The sequence below is a fragment of the Akebia trifoliata genome, chromosome 11, assembly GCF_017979445.1.
Source record: "Akebia trifoliata isolate Shusen 1 chromosome 11, ASM1797944v1, whole genome shotgun sequence".
Classification (NCBI taxonomy): Eukaryota; Viridiplantae; Streptophyta; class Magnoliopsida; order Ranunculales; family Lardizabalaceae; genus Akebia; species Akebia trifoliata.
Genome location: NC_141385.1, coordinates 35463249 through 35483956, shown reverse-complemented (window position 1 = coordinate 35483956; position 20708 = coordinate 35463249). Strand labels below are relative to the sequence as shown.

The window sequence follows — 20708 nt, the reverse complement described above, 5'->3', positions numbered from 1 at the left end:
TGAAATTCAATCATGAAAAATAACATTTTTATGTTTTTATTTTCAAAATTCATAGAATTTCATCCCCTAAAACATCAGACCATGTTTTTGGATGCCAAGAGGTGAGTTCAAGGACCCTTAGAAAGGGTGAAATCCTTACTAACTTAGTAAGTTAAGGGGACTCTTTTTCAAATGGGTTGGACTTAGCATTGATTAGGGTTAACCAGATATAAATATAAAAAACCATTGACAATAGTTTAATCAATTATGCATATTCTACTTCAGCCTTTGAACATTAAATGTTAAATTGATTTTTGGAAGATTGCAAAATGAGATTCAGACATGAGAAAGTGCAACTACCATTATATAGAATATTTGATCATTTGGTCATTGGCCCTATTCCCCATTGATACGAAAGATGATCTAAAAATCTTTATTGGCCCATAATTAAATGACAATAAGTTGAATGTAGTGAGGACATGCATGTCCTACCATCACTTCCATTTCACATCTATAATAGCCATAATTGTAAATTCATCCATAATTCTATAAACCCAATTTTGAATGATTTTACGGATTGTTCATATGGTTTCAATCGTCATTGCAAAACAATAATTAGATTAACAAAAATACCCTTGAAGCTTTCTTCCTATTCAAATCTATGCAGTATTGCAGAACAACTTCAAATCCACAACCAAACACCCCCTATTAAAATTCATCATCTTCAAGACTTATAAACAAGGGGGGTATGGGAATCCAATAATTTCAAATATAAATCATTTAAGGGCACACCTGTAATTACAGAGTTTTATAATGGCATTTAAAAAGTTGTGACTCTGGTTTCATCGATTGACCAGCTCTAACGACGACTCGTTCAAAAAAATATGGTAACACACATTAACTAAGGTCTGATGACACGTATCAGCTCTCTCTTGATGACACGTGGACGATGATTTTGTTTCTGATGCGATTGGTCTCTGCTTGGTACTTTTAATCTGCATCGTTAAAATGTTGGACCTTTATTCCCACGAGACAGAGCTCATAATGTGCGCAGATGACTGCACCAAGAGTTTAGTTTAGACATATTTTAGGCTAATCTATCAAAACATGCATCCAAAATTGAGCACTATTCAAAATTTAAAATTAATTCCAAAAATCGATGAATTACCATTTTTGAAAATAATTTTTTTATCAAATCCATAAAAATTAAAATGATCACCATTTTGATAATTTTTCATATCGAAAATACCCTTTTCTCTCTCTCTCTCTCTCTCTAAATACTTTCCTACACCAGTCTTCATCGAAAAACTTATATTAAAATAATAATAATAATAATCAAAAATAATTTTTTTAATTGATCCAAGCTTTTGAACATATAGAGAACTCCCAAACTTAAAATTAATATTCGATGGTGAATTTTTGAAAAACACTTCTTCTTCACTTTTTGTGGTCACCATTAAAGAAACAAACCAATGATTCAGGGTTGTAGATGAAAAAATTCTATGAATTCTGAAAAAAAAAAATTTATTTTTCATCGTTGAATTTTAATTTTAAGTTTGAGAGTTTGCTAATCGCCCATTTTCAAAAGCTTGGATCATGCTCAAAAGAAATTGTTTTTTGAATCAGAGTATTTCAATAAATTTTAGAGTTTTGTGTGGTGTCGGATTGTTGATGTGGTAATCTTCTTCTTTTCCGCCTGTTGTGGTCACCATTAATGAACGAGAACAAGAAAAAATCGGTCTTTGAGCTTAGCTTTTGACATCCAAAAGCATAATCGGATTATTCAAGGTTGTAGACGATAAAATTCTATAAACTTTGAAAAAAAATCCGAATAAAGTTATTTTCACGGTTGAATTTTAATTTTAAGTTTGGGAGTTCCCTAATTGTCCATTTTCAAAAGCTTGGATCAAGCTCAAAAGAAATTGTATTTTGATTTTTTTATTTATTTATTTATTTTTTTGTAATATGAGTTTTTCGATAAAATTTAGAAGTTTGTGTTGTCAAATTATTGATGTGATAATCCATTTGAGCAAAAAAGACTCTTAATAAGGCTTAAAATCTTACTATGTTAGTAAGAAAATTGTTTAAAATATATATATATATATATATATATATGGGTCCCGTTCGCCACCCTTAGTTTTACCACACACTTTAACAAACGCGTTTTGTCTTACATGGGTTAGAAGTTTCGGAATAAGCTGATTTTTGGTGAGAATGATCTCTATGGTGAGGAGATCATCCTCACCAAAAATCAGCTCATTCCAAAACTTCTAACCCCATCAAAATTGATTTACAAAAAATGGACGGTCCACGATTTTTCAACGTGTAAACATGGGGCTAAACATTTCGGAATGGGCTGATTTTTGGGGAGGATGATCTTCTAATCATAGAGATCATCCTCACCAAAAATCAGCTCATTCCAAAACTTCTAACCCATGTAGGACAAAAAACGTTTGTTAAAGTGTGTGGTAAAACTTAGGGTGCTGAACATTTCCCTATATATATATATATAGAAAAGGGTATTTTGGGTATGAAAAATTATAAAAATACTTTTCACTTTAATTTTTATCGATTTAGTAAAAATACATATTTTCGAAAATGGTAAATTATCATTTTCGGAATTTAGTTGATTAGTACACTGATTTGGGAATTAACCAATTTTAGTGCTCCATTTTAGGAATTTCTCTACATTTTTATAGTCATGCTTGACTGCCTTCGTTGGACAATGCGTTTAACAGTGCAAAAATAATCATAGATTTCTTTTCTCGAGATACAAGTTAAAAATTTAATGGTTCTCTGTACACTATCACGTCAACATAGTGTTGAACACAGTGTCCAACGAAAACAGTCTGGCATTTTTCATATTTTTAAGGAAAAAAATCATTCCCCAAATACTAAAAGTGAGAGGTCAGAGTAAAATTTGGAGTTTCAAGTCTCAACTCTTGATTTCCACTTTTGAAAGTTGAAAGAGTTTTAATTATAACTTTTGTATTTGCTGCTTAGAAGAATTCACCTTGGAGTTGTATAAAATTCCAATTAACTCCATTTGGAGATAAGAGGAAAATAAATTGTTTTAAAAAATCCAACATCTTTATTTATTTATTAATTATTATTATTATTATAGTAAATTTTCTTTTCTTTTAATATATTTTATTATTTAGTTTTAAATTTAGGGTAAATTATTCTTTGACCCCCTATGGTTTGGCATAATTTCATGTTGAACCCCTAACCTTTTAAGAAGTTCACTTACCTCCCTTCTTAAAGACGTTACTGTTTCAATGCTATTTGACTATTTTAATCCTCTCATTTCATATTTTCATTGTAAAATAAATAAATAAGATAGATAAAATTTTATTCTGTTAGTCTCTCCATTCCCAACTCTTAATTGAATTTTGATGATTCCTCCATTTTCAAATCTTAATAGGGGCAGAATAGTCTTTATAAAAAATTAAAATATATTTTTTAAACCATTTTATTAACAAAATAAAAAAAATAAAAAAAATAGACAAGGTTCTAAGTGAATCCCATTTTATAACTTTAGGGAAGGTACATGCAATTGTCAGAACATTAGGGATCATAGTATTATTATCTTAAATCATAAGAGGTCAAAGTGTATTTATCCTTAAAATTATTATTTTTTATTTTATTTTATCATTATTGTACTAATAAAATAAAAAATAAAAATAAAAAATAAAAAAATAAATGTGCCAGAGTTGCCAACTTTCACCTCCAAGGGTGAAAGTAGAAATACTCCAATTTTAGGAAGTTAGAGAGCCGAGTACATTTCGAGTGTTATTTCAAGTTACTTTAACATTTTTCGAGTGTAATTTATCATGATCATGATGATACGTATCTTGAGAGTCTTTGAAATAAGACTTTGAATGAATGTACATAGAGAAAATAGGATGAAGCATATTCAACAAGTTCCTAAAATTGAGAAGATGATAATTCGAGGGCTCATTGTAAGATTTTTAAGGGAAAGAAAACGAAGAACGTGAGATTTTCATGAGAGAACTCAAGGAAGAAACTCAAAGGTCGTAAGAGTTTCTTGTTAACTTAAAATTCTTTTTTATATAGGCAAATAAAATTGAAATAATTAAATTATTTTCTCATCTAATAATAATCCACAATGTGATGAATTAAGATAGTAAATGTACAATTGTTTGAGCAGGGACAGAGCTAGTTAGAGCCTCGAGGGGGTAATTGCCCTCACAAAACTTTGAGATGCCCATATATTTTCAACTAATTACATGTCCCATTTGCCCCCACACCCTCACCTCCCTCGAATTTTTGCCGCCGCCACATTGTCTTTTGAACTGACCTTCTCATATACTAATTGGAAATTATTTAAATATCATTTTCTTCAACTTTTAATAAAAAAATCTCTTAATTTATCCCTAAAATCATTCATCTTCAAGTTCTTCAATTACACAACTAACCATGGTTTGCCCCCACTACAAGAAAATCCTGGTTCAGTACGAGTTGCGCCTATAAACTTATGACATTTTTGTTCTCTCAAGGGTGGAGTCAGGATTTTCTTGTATAATTAAAAAACTTAAAGATGAATAGTTTTATAAAGAAATTCAGAAGTTTTTAGATAGAAATTGAAGAAAAAGGTATTTAGGTCATTTCCAATTAGTATATGAGAAGACCCGGTTGAGAGGCAATATCATCAACAAAAAATTGAAAAGGAGGAAGGGGGAGGGGGAGGAGGAGGGGGAGGGTGTGGATGCAAATGGAGAGAGAGGTGAGGGAGGGGGAACAAATGGGGTATGTAACTAGTTGAAAATATAGGGGTGTCTCAAAGTTCTGTTGGGGGCAATTGCCCCCACCATATCTCTCTCTCTCTCTCTCTCTCTCTCTCTCTTCTCTCTGTTCATGAACAAGATGAGATGATGACACAAATGAGTCAACTCGGTGTTGAACAAGAAACCCGGATCGGAAAGCATGATTATTGGCACTCAAACCAAGATACAAATTATGGTATAGTGCATCCAAAGAAGATGGATCCAAACTGACTGATGGGTCCAAACCAAGAATGTTGAGTAGTTAGTTGGTCATCATTGAGACCTCCATTATCCATTTGCATGTTGTAAGCAAAGTGGGCCTATTGGACCTTGCCCCAAAAGGATCCAAATCAGTATGATCAAATGATTAGGTTAATACAACAAAAATTCCATAAGGAAATAGTCCAGCTCTGGTTTGGGTTTAATAATTGACATTTAAGAATTCGATTAAAAAAAAAATAAAAATCAACCAAAATGTATTTTGGGTTAGAGTTCAAAATATTTGGATAATTTTTTTTAATACATTTGCAAAATCTATGAAATAGTTGGGATCCGTGGATTAATGAAAAAAAAATCATAAAAATGTGTAATCCTAATGGTTAAAACACAAAATCCACGTTAGGTTTTATCTTAGGGATACATGATATATCATTGAGAAACATGTTTTATCCTGATCATTGGATTTTGTGTTTGCGGTTGGGATTTTGGTTTTATATCATATACGTATCACTACAACAGATGAAATGATGAATGACACTAGATTTAATTTATTTATTTTACTATGAATTATTTAGTTTCTTCATAGAATTGTTGAATCCAACAATTTCGTCACATTAATATGATACACCATTTTTTTTAAAAATAATTTAAGAATTTAATAATGAGTCTTGATAATATAACTCGCTAGGTTGCATACTCAATCAACTCCTTGACGTGAACAAGTTCGGAAACTGTAGATCTGTACACCTCGAGCTACACTTTTATGGGGAAGTGCAATCATGTATCCCGAGGCATATAGATCTACGGTTCCCAAACTTGTCGTGTCAGGGAGTCGATTGAGTATGCCACATGGTGAGTCATATTATCAAGGACTCTTTACTAATTGTATTCAATTAGGCTAATGGTTTGGTTTCTTGGTGCAAACATCCCTAATGAACTCTCCATATACTTCTCTCTTCAAAGTTCAAAACCCTAATTGGGACCACATTGTCGGGGTCATTGTTGCTGAAGGATGCTAGTCTCTTCTACGAAATTCCCTAACACAACCTTCAAATGAAAAATGGGGAATCATGTGAAATGATTTCTGCAATAAATTTACTTGTCTCAGCTCACAGGAAAAAAAAATTCGCAAGAAAGTCTTGTGGGATTTGGAGTCTAGAATGGATCAAACTATTTAAGGATTTCAAAAAAGGGACCGACTAGTTGCACATCACTAGTTGGTGGTTGCTATCTAATATTAAAAATAATAAAAAATAAATATTTTTATAATATTAAAAAATCTTTTTTTTTTTTTTTATAAAAAAAAAAAAAACTTTTTTTTTAATGTACTTCATTATGGTAATCTTATATTTTAGGAACTTGCCCATTTTCTCATTGACACCAATTAAAAGTATTGATTTTCGAATATCTATTCAGACTTTATTCAAAAATTGATAAAAGCTTATGCTTGGATCTTAATTGATCAACCTGAAGTGTCCACATGGATTCCAACGAGTTTTCTTAATCAACGCAATGACTTTAAAATTGTCAAAACCAATCCTTTCTTTTAGCATTGGACAATATAAAGATGAAGTTATTTGTGATATCGTCCCAATGAGAGCATATCACATCTCTTAAGAAGACATTGGCTTCATGATAATGATGTCACCAATTGAAGAAAAGCCAACACCTATTCTTTTATGCATAATGGTGTCAAAGTGATCCTACATCATTCCTATACCAAGTCTAAGGTTTCCTACCTAGTCAAGGAGAAGAGAATATGTTTTCTTTCTACCAACATCAATGAGGACTTAAAGGAAATAGGGTAAGTGTTCGCGGTGGTAGTATGCAACATTCTAATCGAGGCCCTCCTACTCAAGTTCTTCCTCAAGTGCAACCTCTCATTAAAAAAAATTTCTTGTTTTCTTCCTTTGGATTTGTTAGATTCATTGTCTTCTCATGAGAAATATACATCACCACATCGATTTGGTGTTTGGTGCAAATCTCCCAAATCTACCCCATTATAAGATGAGTTCAAAAGAGCATGACATATTGAAGGAACAAGTAGAAAACTTACTTTTCAAGGGTCTCATTCAACCAAGCCTTAGTCCATACGCGATTCTAGTATTGTTGGTACCTAAGAAGGATGATACATGGAGAATGTGTATTGACAGTCGTGCGGTGAACAAAATTACTATAAGATATCACTTTTTGATTCTAAGGCTTGATGACATGCTAACAGGTTCGACCATCTTCTTCAAATTCGACTTGAAAAGTGGCTACCATCAAATATGGATCCAACCTGGAGATGAATGGAAAATAGCCTTCAAGACCAATGATGACTTGTATGAATGGCTAGTTATGCCGTTTGGTTTATCAAATGCGTCATACACTTTTATGCGCCTCATGAACCAAGTACTACAACCCTTCATTGGTAAGTTCGTTGTGATTTATTTTGGTGATATCTTAATCTACTTCAAATCTGATTCGGAACACCTTCTGCATTTACGAACTATTTTTGAAACTTTCAAGTCAACTATTTTTGCATTAACTTGAATAAATGTCATTTTTTCACGTCTTTGGTACTTTTCTTGAGTTACATAGTCTCAAAAAAGGGCATAGACGTGGATAAAACTAAAATTATAGCCATAAGGGATTCACCTTCTCCAAATTAGCCTCCGAAGTTTGAAGTTTTCATGGGTTAGCATCCTTCTATCCGTGTTTCATCAAGGACTTTAGTTCCCTCGCAACACATTTAACAGACACATGGAAAAATAGATAATTTATTTGGACCGATGATGCCGAAACTAGCTTTTATTTCTTAAAGGCAAAACTTTGCCCCTATTTTGACACTTCTTGCTTTGACAAACCATTTGAAGTCCATTATGATGCTTCCATACTTGGAGTAGGAGCTATTTTATCTCAAGAAGGAAAGCCTAATGGAGGCAAAGTAAAAGTGGAATACATATAAACTCGAATTATATGTCGTTGTTTGTGCTCTTAGAAAGTGGATGCATTACTTTATCTAAAATGAATTTGTGCTCTATTTGGACCACCAGGCCTTGAAATTCATCTAAAATCAAAGTCCGACCAGTCGTATGCATTCTTCATAGATCACCTTGCTTTAGGAGTTTAACTTCACTATTCAACACAAATCTGGCTTCAACAATAAAGTTGTTGATGCACTAAGTCGTAATATTTCTCATGCCTCACAAAATAGAGATTATTTGCTCATTACTATAAGGAGCAATGTGATAGACTTTGACTTCCTTGAAGAACTCTACGTTGATGACCTAGAATTTCAAGTTATGTGAGAAAAGTGCAACTTGGGACAACAAGGTACTTCAACTTTGTGGTTCAATATGAGTTCATTTTCAAAGGAACAGGATTATGCATTTACAATAGTTCCAATCATGAGCATCTTATCGAAGAATTACATAGTGGCGAACTTTAGGGACACTTTGGACAGGACAAGATCATTATACTTGTAGAAAAACGATACTTTTGAAAGTCCTTCAAGAAAGATGTTGAAAATTTGTCCGTCAATGCCTTATATGCCAAAAAAGGAAAAGGAAAAAACACAAAACATTAGTTTGTACACACCTTTATCAGTCCCTAATGGCCCTTGGGAAGATCTTGCAATGGATTTTGTGCTTGGATTATCTCGAACACAACAAGGAAACGATTATACCTTTGTTATTGTTGATCATTTTTCTAAAATGGCACACTGTATCCCTTGCCACAAGACTCACGATGCGGTAAATATACCTAACCTCTTCTTTCGTGAAGTCGTACGTCTACATGGCATCCCCAAAACTATCACTTCGGGTCATGACTCTAAGTTTTTGAATTGATTTTGAAAGATTTTATGGCTAGACTGAAAATTGAACTTAAGTTTTCAAGCACCGCCCATCCTCAAACAGACGGACAAACAAAAGTTGTGAACTATACTCTTAGCAACTTGATTCGATACATTTCCAGTGACAAACCAAAACAATGGGACTTGACACTATACAAGCTAAATTCGCTTATAATTCAACTCTTAATCACTGTACGGGCTACGAACAATTCCACATAATCTATTACAAAGCGCTTAATCATACTTTAGACTTAGTGCAACTTCCTTCTTGTCCTAACTCCAATGTGGCAGTCAATTATATGATTAAGAACCTTCATAAGCTTCATGGACAAATGAAGAAGAACCTTAAAACTTCTAATGAAAAGTACAAAGCAAATGTCGATAAGCATAAACGATTCAAGAACTATGAAAAAGGAGACTTGGTCATAATTTATCTTAGTAAAGATTGCTTCCTGATGAAACTTACAACAAGACCAAGCTAAAATAAATTGGGTCCCTTTGTATCTTGAAAGAAAATAAATGATAATACTTATGTGATAGATTTGCTTGATGATATGCACATTCCCCAGCATTCAACGTAAATGACATCTATCATTTTTCGAAGGATGATTTTTCTACTCCACCAAACTCGAAGACGAGTTTTCTCAAAGAAAGGGTCTGAGATGTAGGACATCTACAATCCTAGTTAGAGTTTTAGTAGGATTTCTATTTCATAGTTAAGTTATGAGTTTAATTCCTTGTTACTTTCTAATTTGTTTTAAATTTGTTTTTAGACTATAATTAAAAGTGCTTATAAGTGTCCAATTTGAGATTTTGTTATAATAAATTAAGAATGTTAATGTTTGATAGTTTAATAGGATTCTAAGTTATTATGATAGAGTTATCTTTATAAGGAACTCAAAATCCAAAAATTCAAAAAAAAAAAACAATCATCAATTTAATTATCTTTTATCTTTTATTTATTTTTTAGCTTTATGCTTTATTTTCTCTCAAACCATTACTTATTTATCAATTGAATCAATTGATTCAAATTGATTTTGAGTGTTCAATTGAACACAACCTATCCAATCCATTAATTCACACGCTTTCGCTACATCAATTTATCAATCTAACTACATGATTACGTAGGATTTGTGACATTTGCACATAATAGATTAGACCATATAAAAATGATTGAACCAACAATAATTTACGTGGTATGGTTGGGAAAGAAAAATGAGAGGAGTGCAATATTTTTTCTATTATCTTTTGGAGTTTAATCATCCAAATGAAATACAAAGGGGAATTTTTAAGATATGGAATGCAATCAGTAATCGTTAGTGTGCAACCATGTCAGGTTGCCATATCTTAACCTAAGCCTAAACCTTGATTATAACTTTCAGTGGGCAGATATTATGACCAAATTCGCAATAACAAAAGAATTGACTTTAGACATAATTGAATGGAGTAACCATTTTTGTTCCTCCAATACCAAATTTTGAAAATGAGATGCCATATGACTCCAAAAGAACATGGGTTAAGGTCAGACAACCCCACGGATCACCAGCTAAAGCCCTTTGGGTCATAAATTATAGTTTCCTCCCCTTGTATGTCAATTCAACATCTGTAGTGTCTCCTTTTACACATGGTATCTGTAATTATATAAATATGTGGATTTCTAGCCAAAAAAAAAAAAGTAACAATACTTATAAGATTTGATTGATCGATTAAAAGTTGCACTAATCATCAAAGGCAACAACTAAATAAAGATGAGAAACTAAAAGTGTTTGAGAGAAAGTGAGAGCAGCCCCCTTCTAGAACTCGGAGACATCTCCCAAGTATCAATGTATAAAAAATCACTACTGAAGAACCAGAAAATGCAAGGCACTTCAAACAATTCTCAACCAAGAAATAAAAAATCTTACAGATGCTCTCTTAATACAAAGTCTAAATTAATAAGAAATAATATCCTGACAGGTAGAACAAGTCACTTTTTAAACATTTTTCTTTATATATAAAGAGGAAAGGATGACTTAAAGAATCTACCTGGGCTGTAAAATTAAAAGAAAAAAAAAGAAGAAACCATTCTTCCCCAACAGAAGCGAGAATAAAGTATCACAGACGGCATGAGAATTCTTTCCCCCAAACTGCAATCAATCCTCCGCATTATGGCTTGTGGATCTTGAAACCACATATCTTTGGAACATAGTTCTGCGATGGCTTTTGTGGCTTGAGGTGTCCATATGTCATCAGAAACAGATGAGGAAATGTAGTTCCAAAATAAGCTCCATCAATGTCTAGGCATAGTCAAAGAAAAGGTTTGCACGACAAGCAAAAAGGTAAAGCATATAAACCTAGGTGCAGTGTAACCAAAGGCTCTCTTATTGCCAATTTAACATTGGTATTTGTCAAAATATGCGACTTATATATATATATGGTAGCATTCAGCAGACAACGTTAGGAGACAATTTGTCCTATAAGGTTTAAATGGTTTCAGATTAAGGAGATCATCCTCACAAAAAATCAGCTCATTCCAAAACTTCTAACCAATATAGGACAAATGCATTGGCTCCGTGTTGTCTCCCTAACGTTATCTGCCGAATGGGACCCATATATATGTATGTGTGTGTGTTTTTCTAATTATGGGAAGAACATGGACACATACATAGATGAGGAATGGGGGTACTTGGACACACTCACTAATACAGGTGCCTGAAGTGTTGGGGGCTGTGGAACAGATCACACCATCCACTATTTGGGTTTCAATTAGCAATTATTCAAAGGAAAAATAATCTACCAAACCATCAAAAAATAAGAACCATTTGACTTACCCACATTTTTCATAATGCATGTGATTATGTCTGATGGTCCAAAATAAAAGCTAAAGTTCTAATTCAATACAAAAGAAGGATACTGCCTTGGTATTTAGATCGTGGATAGTATATATCTTCACATTTGGGGCAGAAGATTTTCACAGTACTTGACCGAGGAACGTCCGATTGACCAACTGGAAGACAGGGTTGTCCACAACAGTAAACTCTTGGGCATCTCCCAAAGTCATAGTTTTTGTACTTGTCCAACTGTAAAAGTTTCCATTGCACCATCTTAGGGTAAGGCCAAAACCATATGATCATCAAAAGACAGAAACTTAAATAAACTTTCAGCATCTCACCATTGCAGTCATTCCTTTGCCGGTTAATATGTATCGGAAATGAATCAGACCATACAACATCTCAGCTGCTGATTCAATTAATTCATTTTGTTCCTCAGTAAACATATCACCTGTGCAAACCCATAGGAAATAAAACAGCTATTAATGATACATAATAAAGAAAAGATAAGATTGCGATTGAGCCTCGTGCCAGGTTTGAAGCATGGATAATGCAGTCAAACCATCTTATCAGACCCTGAACCAGTAAAAGGCTGGTTTGCTCTCACCATTGAACCAAGTTTAGTTTCCTATGATGTTTGGTAGTCATAGTGAGCTGTATCTTGTTGTGCCATGTTGTAAATATAGAGAACATGCGTGTGAAAATATACCTTCCCTAAACTCCTTCACAAACCCCACAAATCATTTTTTTATGAATCTTATTGGAAGTTCCCTCCATGAAAATAAAGACCATATGAAAATTCCTTCTAGATTATTTTAACTTCTTAATTGGGATTCTTAACATTAAGCCGAATTGGGTTTTCCATTGTTACTCATTTAAAAAACTTAGTTTCATGATGTGCCTCACAATAATACAATATTGTGAGCAGTGAGACTGTTCAGCTGTGTTACCTCAAAAAGCATGCTGCAACGGTGTCGAACACCTCAATTTTAGGTGCTTGGACATTTTATTTAACATTTTAGTTAACTTAGCCCTGTTGAACTTAACAATAACACTATGTATCTTTATTTCCTATGGCCAGAACCCATGGTGCCTAAATATAACTTATTTAGGTGCTTGGACTTCTTGTTGAACTTAATATAATGATACACGTATCTTTAGACTTTAACATTTAAAGAAATTTAGCCTAGGAGATTGGCAGAGGAAAATGAAAAAAATAGGAGAGATACAACACATGTTTCTGGTATGAGGGACAAAATATAATCATCAATACATTCATATTCTTCGTACTTGCAACAACAGCAGCTTATAGCTTGTGTTTCCTTTATCAAGCTTTAGATATGCCCACTAGGAACAGAAAGAATAAGTGCTAAGACCCAAGTGGAGGAATGTCCAGTAAAAAGTGATAGTCTAGAAATACCCCAAAGTGAACACTTTGGTTATCTTGAGGTCTATTAAACATAAGGACTGGGAGATTGAGGAAGATGTTGCCCATAGGATCAAAGCTAGATGGTTAAAGTGGAAGTGTGCTTCTAGAGTGATATGTAATCAATACACACCAATCAAATTACAAGGAAAATTTTATGAGACACATAAAAACCAACTATGGGTTGACAAATCATTTACCCCAAAAGACTAATCTGATGGGGAAGGCACAACTATGAATATAAGAGAGTCTTGGGTTGAACTGGGGATACGTGAGCACGTGACACCCAGGAGCGAGGCGGATAACACAATACTCAACACTCCCTCTTACCCATAAGGTTGGAAAATTCCTTTGAAGAAACTCGAACACGTGACCCATAAGAACCTAGCACTCTGATACCATGTTGACAACCATTTACCCCAAAAGACTGATCTGATGGGGAAGGTGCAACTATGAAAGTAAGAATATAAAAAGGTCACGGGTCGAATTGGGGCACGATAAGTGAGCATGTGACACCCAAGAGTGAAGGCGGATAACACACCACTCCCCCCTCACCTTGAAGGGTGGAAAATTCCTTTGAGGAGACTCGAACCCGTAACCTAAACGAACCTAGTGCTCTGATACCATGTTGACAAACAATTTACCCCAAAAGACCGATCTGATGGGGAAAGTCGCAATGATGAATATAAGAGGATCACGGGTCAACCTGGGGCACGATATGTGAGCACGTGACACCAGGGAGCGGAGGCGGATAACACAAGACTCAACACTATGTTCTATGGTGCTGAATGTTGAATTGTCAAGATACATAATGTCAATAAATTAAATTGAGCATAGTAGAGATGAGGATGATGAGTTGAATGAGTGGCAAGATGAGGAAAAATAAAAATAGAAATGAGCACATTCAAGAAAGTGAATAGTAGTAGTTCTAACAAGCTATAAACTAAGTGAAAGTTGACAGAGGTGTTTGAACATATTCTACAAAAAATAAATTACAACCCCATTTAGAAGAAATGCTCAGGTTGAAGGTTCTAAAAAAGCGAGAGGAAGACCCACAAGATTGTGGATTGAGGTGGTGAAAGCAGATGTGAACAGATTTTCGATAGAAGATGCAGCCCCGAATAGGTTGGAATGTCAGAACAAGATTTCATAGCCAATCCCAAATCCTTGAGATGGCTTTTCTAAATTATAACTTCTTATTCGAAATAAGAGATTTGATTGCCAAATCCCAAATCAAGGATGATGATGAATTGATGATGATATGCCAATAGATGTTTTTTTCTAACGTCCTTCTTTGGGCTTTTGAATTCCTACGAAAGTCATGTTCATGTGGTTTGTGAGTTTGGACATACTTGTTGCTTGAGGATCTCAGAAAACGATGGTTTATGTTCGTGCCATGTGTGAGATGATGGTGAATTGGTGAATTGGTGAATCGGTGAATCATTTCCTTCTCTCCATAGTGATAATGACAAAGGAATTTAGAAGTGTTCTCTTCACTCGTTTTCATATTTATTGGATGATGTTAGAGCCGGTTTTGGATGCTTCCCTAGTACTTGTATATTTATATTTCTCTCCTAGAAGTCGATTGATTTGGAGGCTTATCCCCTCTATGATCCGTTGGAAGTATGATGGGAAAGAAAATGTGATGCAATCGACAGCCTTGAGAATTAAAGCTCTTTCTTTCCACGGTCATCAATCTTTATAGGGTGTGAAGGGGCTTTCCTCGATAACCTTGCTCGCAGCCAAAAGTTCACAAAAGTGAGACATTAGCAACCGTAGTAGGTAGCTACTATTTAGATAGGGATCAGCTATATGTGGGGGAGATGAGCTCTTCAGCTTTTGTTCTGCAATCCTTGGTAGGTTGCTTTGACCACCTTGGAATGTACATCTTTTTGGCATTCATTCCCTTTTAATATACTCATATTTATCTAGAAGTGTTCAACAAGGTTTTTTTTTTCTTTACTATTGCGCATCCATTCAATTCCTTTTTTTTTTGTTTTACAGATTATATTCCCTTTTGAAGAAGATTATATTATTTTCATGAATTGCTAAAATAACGAATCCCATGAAATGTATAATAAATTGTGGATGCTTGGCAAATTCCAGTGCAAGAATCCCTACCGCCCATTTATCACCTAAGGCCTTTAACTATACAGCCAAATGGTTAAGTGGAGCATGGCATTAATGGCAACTAAATATTTCCACGAAGAGCTTGAAGAAACTCTAATACAATATTTGCCCAGGGCCCTTAGGATCTTGTGACATACATCACCTTTTCTTATCAAGAGATAAAGTATTCGGGAACATACAATGATAAACCAATTTATACTTGTCTGCAATGCATCAACATTCCCATGGTTACTTATGGTATTTGCCTTAGGAAGAACATACATATTTTATGCCTAATAGTGATTATATCATGATTGATGGAAAATAAGCATATTAAAGTACACTTCCAATCTTTTTATGATCCCTTCAGTCCAAAGTTATTGGAAAGAGGTGGTCTTTTTGGTAAGGAAACAATCCAATTTTGGCATAAGCATAATTGAATAATCACATACCTATGGTGATTTTGCATTTATGTTTTTTTAAAACTATTTTACAATAACCATTTGGCCCCCTCTTGAAGTTTTCGTTCAATAGAATTTTCAATTGATAAATGATTAAAATGAAATTAATAAGTTAACAAGAGGAAAAAAAATTTCTAAAAAAGCAATTACGTAGCGGAACATTAGAACTAATGCGATCAACAGCCAAAGCATACATAATTCTACAGTCAGTCCAATTAGTATCATGTATTAAATAACAATAATCTAGCCATAAGAAAGCATTTGAACCAAAAGAAAGAACAATGCATACCATGAGAGGACTCAACATCCAAAATCAAATCAAGTGCATAATCATAGTAAGGGACTTGACCACTTAAGTTGCAAAGATTGAAATCGTCTTGGATGTAATCATCATCAACTTCACAGAAGAATTCATTCCCTCGAAGATTACAGAACCATGAGATCCAAGATGTGTCATCCCCATCAGATCCACTAACATCCGACTCTTCACTATCTGTTTCAGATTCCTCTGCAAATAATTTCAGCCAAGAAAATCATCACCAAATCAAAGAGAAGGATGACATCATATTTAGTTATATGTCACAAACCCAAAAAAAATTCAGTACATAAGTCAATGTGAGAATGCTCAGGAATCAGGATCTGAGTCAATGTAACTTGTCCTTGTGGATGATTAAGCAACCAGTTACTCTTGTACCATTATAAAAGAAATTCAAACCAAAACAACTTAACATCAAAATATTAAGCAGTGCTGTATTTGTAGTACGGTAGAGGGATGTGAACCAACCATAATCACCTACATGAGAACATGCAGTAGTTTCTCATCAAACATAGGAATTAAAAGCTGCAGTTGGAGGAAAATAGATCTTTTGGCATAAAAAGGTAGAATCCTATAGAATGTGCAATAGTTGGCGCTAAAAATATTTATATATTAATAAACAATAATAATTAAACACTGGCTAGAAAAAAATATGTGATGCAATATATATCATCAGTGACACAAGTTATCCACCCAGAGACCTACCCATCAACATCCAAAAGTGTACATTTCAATAAGAATAATCCACTTGTAAGCTTAAATTCAGGGGTTTTTTTTTCATTGTTGATAATCCTAGCCTAGAATTCTGTGGTACTTTCATGTTTCAACAGTCACTTACACTTGAAGTTAACAAGCAATATTAACCTCGCCCAACTAGATTCAATTCTCATTACCAAAATTTGCTAGAGCAAACAATCTAGTAGGTGTTTGGATGGGTTTTGAAGCCAGAAGCTCTCTCCAGCTGTTTGGATCACAGGCTTCCAGCTCCCTGCCAGAGCCAAAAGCTATCTGCTATCCACACAATGCCCTAGTCATGATAAAAAAATCTCGTTTCATTCCGATGCTTTGGTTTTTGAAACCTAAACATTTTGACACATTCAATACACTAAAGTAACATAAAAAAAAACTCACTTGAGATCGTGATCAAAGGGCATGTCATTAGTTTGAAAACACAGGTATCTCAAATATTTACCAAAACATAGGGGACTTGTCTAAATGACTTGGGTCTTCCAAAGGAGACCAAGGTCAAGGGCATCTCATCATTAGAAAGTCCCGTGTTCAAGTGGAAACCCAGCCACATAGATACCTCTCTGATCTGCAAAATTACCAAAACATTAGAATGTTTTGATTCCACTTTGTTTTGTCTTGGAATGTTGAAAAACCTGTGAAGTTTCAGCCAAAACAAAACGAGATTTTGAACCATGGCCCTAGTGTATGATGAAATAGAAAACACTGCTTAAACACTTCTAAATCTCAGCCAAGTCTTCTGCATTTCATATCTGCCATACCCAGAGGCGGGGAGCTAAATAGGGATGAGTGGAGGCTATGGCCCTACTCTCTAATGAAATAGAAAACACTGCTTAAACACTTTTAAAATTCACTCAGCCAAGTTTCTTTTGCATTTCATATCTGCCATACCCAAAGGCCGGTGGGGAGCTACATAGGGAAGAGTGGGGGCTATGGCCCCCACTGAACTTAAAAAAAACAAAAAACAAAAACTAATATTTAGCCCCTCTATTTTGATTGATATTGTCATATTGGAGATAGATCCTATGTTTTTCAAACTGGGGGCAAAGCCACGCAGGCACTGAAAGTATTAATCTATGATTAGCCCCCTTCAATTTCGATTGATATTAGAGATACCCCCCTCAGTTTTGAACGACATTAGAGATACCCCTTTGTTTTTCTAACCGACATCATGTATATGTAGAAGTTGAAATGTTACTAACTCAGTAAGATCTCAAATCTTACCAAGGGTTATTGAGCTCAAATGGATTACCCACATTGGCAATCCAACAACAAAGCCCTCTAGATTTCATGGAAAAACTCGGGTCATAAAAAAAAAAATCAAAATATTTATTCTTTTTGCTTGATCCAAGGTTTTGAAAATGGACAGCTATTGAATTCCCAACAAACTCCCAAATTTAATTAAAATTCAATGGTGAAATTTTTTTTTTTTTGGATTCTTTTTCAAACTTCTTAAAATTTTGTCCTCCGCGTCATTGTGGTGTTAGATCATGTTTTTAGATGCCACAAGGTGAGCTCAACAACCCTTAGTAAGATTTGAAATCTTACTATATAAAGCTAGCCTTACTCATAGAAATTTCACTTTGAAGCCGCTAGCCCACTTGAAAAATTTGGAGAAACCCTCCTTTCTACTTACAAGTGGTGTTTTTTGGTTTTTAAAATAATGATATGCCCTTCAAATTTGTTATGAATATTTGAGATTCTTCCTTATTTTCTTCAAACTAATGATGTGCTCTTGACTTTGATGTTTCCCCATAGATAATGAAAAATGACTCCAATGCCCTCATCATACACATCGCTATTACAACCATCATCATCATCTCATCACCATCATCATTGTTAACATCAACATAAACATCTCATTACCATTATCATCATATTTCAAGAGGTTGCAAATGACTGGTTTTGAGAAGAAAAATCAAAGATTTCAAGGTCTTTCTTTTCTTTAATTGATATGCGAAGACTGAGGTCAAGGGGCATGTAAAGAAAGTGAAAATAGATGGACATCTGAAAAATTCACCAAAATCTGTCATTTGAGGACATCTTATTGAAGACATTGGATTGAAGATGAGGTCGAATAGGTTAAACATAGTTTATCCTACAATAGCAACTTTATTATAGAGATTATTAGCCATCGTTGCAGAGATGAGCTCAACATTGGCATAAAAAGAAACCAAGATTATCGATTGACATTGGCACTTAGCTCTCACTGACCAAAAATCCTGGCCCCACCCCTCGCTGATCAAACCATGAACGATTGATCCACAAACTAAAATCCAACACTTAAAGAAATTAGGAAGTTAATTGATTCTTTAATATTATTGGTCCAAACTTGTTCCATGAGATAGAATGAACATAATCAAAACTCCTCATTCTTCCAAATTCGTCTCAAATTTATGGAAGAAAAACTGGGGAGTTCATCAAAATTTGGAATCAACCCACTTGCCAGACACGTTCAGTGCCAAAATGCCAAGACTAAATTAAATCCCAAATACCAAAATCTAAGTTCAAAAGTGCACAAAATCACAGACAGCTTCAAATCCAATAAAAACAAAGTAGCTCTAACCAGCACTCGATTCATCGATTCACGCAAAATGAGTGAACTTAACCCAAAAATTAAAACTTACCATCAGAATGATTGTTCTTGGAGAGAGATGCGGAACGGGAATCCCTGTGATCGGATGGGAGCTTTCCAGCGGAGGTTGACGGCACAGATAATCTGTCCTTATCCTTGCCATTCAATCCCTTAGATGTGGACGGTGAGGATTTCTCGAGATGCTTATCTAGGGCATCATTGATTCGCTTACGATCAAGAGAACCAACCTCCGATTTCGGTCCGCCACCACCTCGATCTCTATACATATCTTCTTCCCCCTTTTTATTCTTCTCCTCCACACTTGGAATTAATCTCCTCCCAACATAATACGAATACTATTCCCCCAAAAAAAAACCCCTAGATTTCAGATAATAAACAGAAGAAATAACCAAATTTGGTTTTGATTGAGAGGGATAGAGAGAATAAACCCTAGATTTGGAAAGAGGATGTAAAGAGGTAGGGTTTGAAGGAAAAAGGAGAAAATTAGGGTTTCGATTAGAGAGAGAGAGAGAGAGAGAAAGAGAAGGGGGAGAGGGAGCGAACCCAAGAGAGAGAGAGGATAGAAAGAGAGAGAGGGTGTTAAGGATAAGGGATTGCGCACCCCTTGGGGTCCGGCGATGTAATCTACGCCGGCAGATCCTCCTTAGTCAAAGAAAAATTGATTATAGCTGTGAATCTAATTATAGGACTTTTTCTAAGGACCGATGTCGATGGACACAAGTGTTCAATGAATGGCTGAGATTGCATTGCATAAAACACGTTTTCTAGAGATCTGTTTCAAATTTAAGGGAATTTCTATGAATTTTCATCTCATCAAAGGGATACTTGTTAGGGGTCTAGATCTCTAATGACATTGGAAACTATGATTTTTCGTAATTATATTACTTTTTTTATTTAAGCTTCTTGAGATAAAATAAGCGTGGTTCAAAATATCAGAATGTATCAATAAAAGTATCGCGATTTTTTTTTATTTTATTTTTGTTATTATTTGAAGACATCTCGATTTTTCAACATTCAAAGAATACATAATTATGGAATCAAAACATTCAAGTTTCGATTTCTCCTAAGAGAGGGAGAGATCTATAAAAGAGAGAGAATGCAGAAGAAATGAACTAATTTTGAACTCCAATACAACTCCAATGATGTTGCACCTCTCTCCCGTTTCTTTGATTTTTTGCGAACACAACTCCGACGATGTATGTATGCCTCTCTCTCTCTCTCTCTCTTCTACGCTTTTTTTTTTTTTGTATTTGAAAGGTATCTACTTTTTCAAATTAATGACATGCCTTAGACCTCAATCGCCTCTTGAAGATTGGATTATTTAAAAAAAAAACCTTCCACGTGTTTCTATAAATAATGAGTCACGTTGAAAAACTTTTTTTAAATGTTAAAATCAATGTATTCGATATTATTTTTATCT

General features: G+C 34.4%; 1 protein-coding gene across 1 annotated transcript; it reads right to left on the bottom strand.

Moving 5' to 3' along the window:
- Window positions 1-10680: 10680 nt before the first annotated feature.
- Window positions 10681-19944, bottom strand: LOC147391396 (casein kinase II subunit beta-1-like). The gene is made up of 5 exons (XM_086457747.1): window positions 19320-19944; window positions 15919-16137; window positions 11975-12084; window positions 11717-11882; window positions 10681-11099 (listed from the first exon to the last, which is right to left on the bottom strand). The coding sequence occupies exons 1-5, from the start codon at window positions 19552-19554 to the stop codon at window positions 10969-10971; spliced, it is 861 nt and encodes a 286-aa protein (XP_086313873.1). The 5' UTR covers window positions 19555-19944; the 3' UTR covers window positions 10681-10968.
- Window positions 19945-20708: the final 764 nt, after the last annotated feature.